The 1,993-nt window shown below is 38.0% G+C and overlaps 1 protein-coding gene across 3 annotated transcripts in view; it reads left to right on the plus strand.

Annotated features, from left to right (window-relative positions):
• Positions 1–1,855, plus strand: part of LOC109918314 (L-threonine ammonia-lyase) — a 46,831-nt gene extending 44,976 nt beyond the window's left edge. For 2 of the 3 annotated variants that reach the window (XM_048616413.1, XM_048616414.1), the window contains exon 11: positions 1,418–1,855. In XM_048616413.1, coding sequence (XP_048472370.1) covers positions 1,418–1,516 — 99 coding nt within the window. In that variant the 3' untranslated portion in view covers positions 1,517–1,855. The remainder of the gene's footprint in view (positions 1–1,417) is intronic. The other variant, XM_048616415.1, reaches the window with a different exon arrangement.
• Positions 1,856–1,993: the final 138 nt, after the last annotated feature.

Raw genomic sequence — 1,993 nt, forward strand, 5'->3', positions numbered from 1 at the left:
CTGCACCTTGTTATCTCAGATTCTCCAGCATCTGCAGTTCCTGCTATCTCATATAATGAGGATCCAGTTTCAGCTGGTTCTTAACAAAGCTGCTCTTTTACTGGAACCCTTGAATGAAACTCAAGTTCACACCTTCGTAATTTAAACTAATATTCTAAATTTTGCATTTGATATTTCTCTTGGTCAAATTCAAAGCAAAAAGTGAAATCAATCATCATCTCAAAATCAAAGTAACTGGCTATTGATCTTGTTGGTGTTTGTGAGAGCGTGTTGTGCAGAAGCAGGCTGCTGCATTTTTTTATTTACAACTGCAAAAGTGCTTATTTTGTTGAAGCTTTTAGTTTGGCTCTCAACAGGACAATTTACAAGAATATCAATTCAAGGGGAAAACCAATATTTAAACTGCATGAGAGTGCTGCTTGGTTGGCAAGTGGACTGTGATTGTTCGAGTTGTTGCAATGGAAAATGCACCCATTAACGTTGATTGACAATTGACTGCCAGGCTTGCTTAAATTTTAAACATGGCCATATGAGGCTGGTTAAGACATTGCCCTGAGAAATGAACCAGCAAATGGCACTCACATATTTCGTAGAGTTGAAACAGGTGTAGTGTGCATACATGTTCTTTCTCTCCGCAAATATCACTGTGTCGTGTATTAATATATGGAACTTCCAGTGCACCACTTCAAGCCCAAATAACAACCCTATATTGGTTGTCAGTATAATTATTTGTGCACTCAATATTATCTAGCAAATGCTGTCCAATCTTCAATTACAATTCAATTTTTAAAAATCTGGAATTAAAAGCTGGTCTCATGATGAACATCACAATTATCATCAACTGTTGTAAAAATCCATCTAGATCACTCTCGGCCTTTACGGAAGGAATTCAGTTATTCTTATCTAATGTGGCCTTAAAAATGAGTCCAGACCCACAACAATATGGTTGACTCTTAACCTTCCCTCATTCAAGGCCAGTTAGGGATGAGCAGCAAATGCTGGGCCCACCAGTGGTGCTCACATCCCATGAAAGAAAAATAATTTAAAACTATCAAGTTACAAAGGAGTTTGTCATTCCAACCTAACAATTCAAAGTAATAAAGTGAATCAATTTTTTAACCATATCTCTACATTTTAAATTAAACTAGAGTTTTTAGAAAAATTTTGTATTAAGTAAATGGCTTATAATTGACACAAATTCCTACATTGATGAAATACCGTGCTACATTTCCAACTAGTTAGTAATAATTTCTGAATGAATGTAAATGAAATTTCAGCTGTCTGCATAAACGTTGCTGCAATGGTGGATCAGGAGGCAATTGTCATATTCTAGAATGTTCTGAATCAAAGGAAATAGAAAACAAATGCAAATGTAATTGCAGAATTATGTCACACTTCATATTGATTGGTTTTTCAGGTAACCTGTGTTATTGAGGTCCGAGATAGGATACAAGGTGCACAGTTGCAGAGAACCCTGAATGATCGCTATGCTACATTTACATGGCTGGATCAATAAGAAGACTTGAACATATAAAGAAAAATGTGTTTCACTGGAAGCACACAGTGGGCAAAGAATATAATGGAGCACATGAAACATTTTCAAGTAGTTTAGCAAGTATATGGCTGTCATTCTGCATGATACAGAAGATTTTTCAAGATGGTGCCATCAAAACCAGCAATCACTCCATTAGGGCCAACTCTAAATTTAAACTAAAATTCAGTCACAGCCACTGACAAGTACTCAACTGTCAGATGTGCCATCTTATAGAATCCCTTCAGTGTGGAAACAGGCCCTTTGGCCCACCAAGTCCACACCAACCCTCAGAGCATCCCACCCAGACCCATGCACCTATAACCCACCTAATCTACATATCGCTGAACACTATAGGCAATTTAGCATGGCTAATCCACCTAGCCTGCACATCTTTGGATTGTGGGAGGAAACTGGAGCACCCGGAGGAAACCCACGCAGACACGGGGAGAATGTGCAAAC

The sequence above is a fragment of the Rhincodon typus genome, chromosome 34, assembly GCF_021869965.1.
Source record: "Rhincodon typus isolate 14 chromosome 34, sRhiTyp1.1, whole genome shotgun sequence".
Classification (NCBI taxonomy): Eukaryota; Metazoa; Chordata; class Chondrichthyes; order Orectolobiformes; family Rhincodontidae; genus Rhincodon; species Rhincodon typus.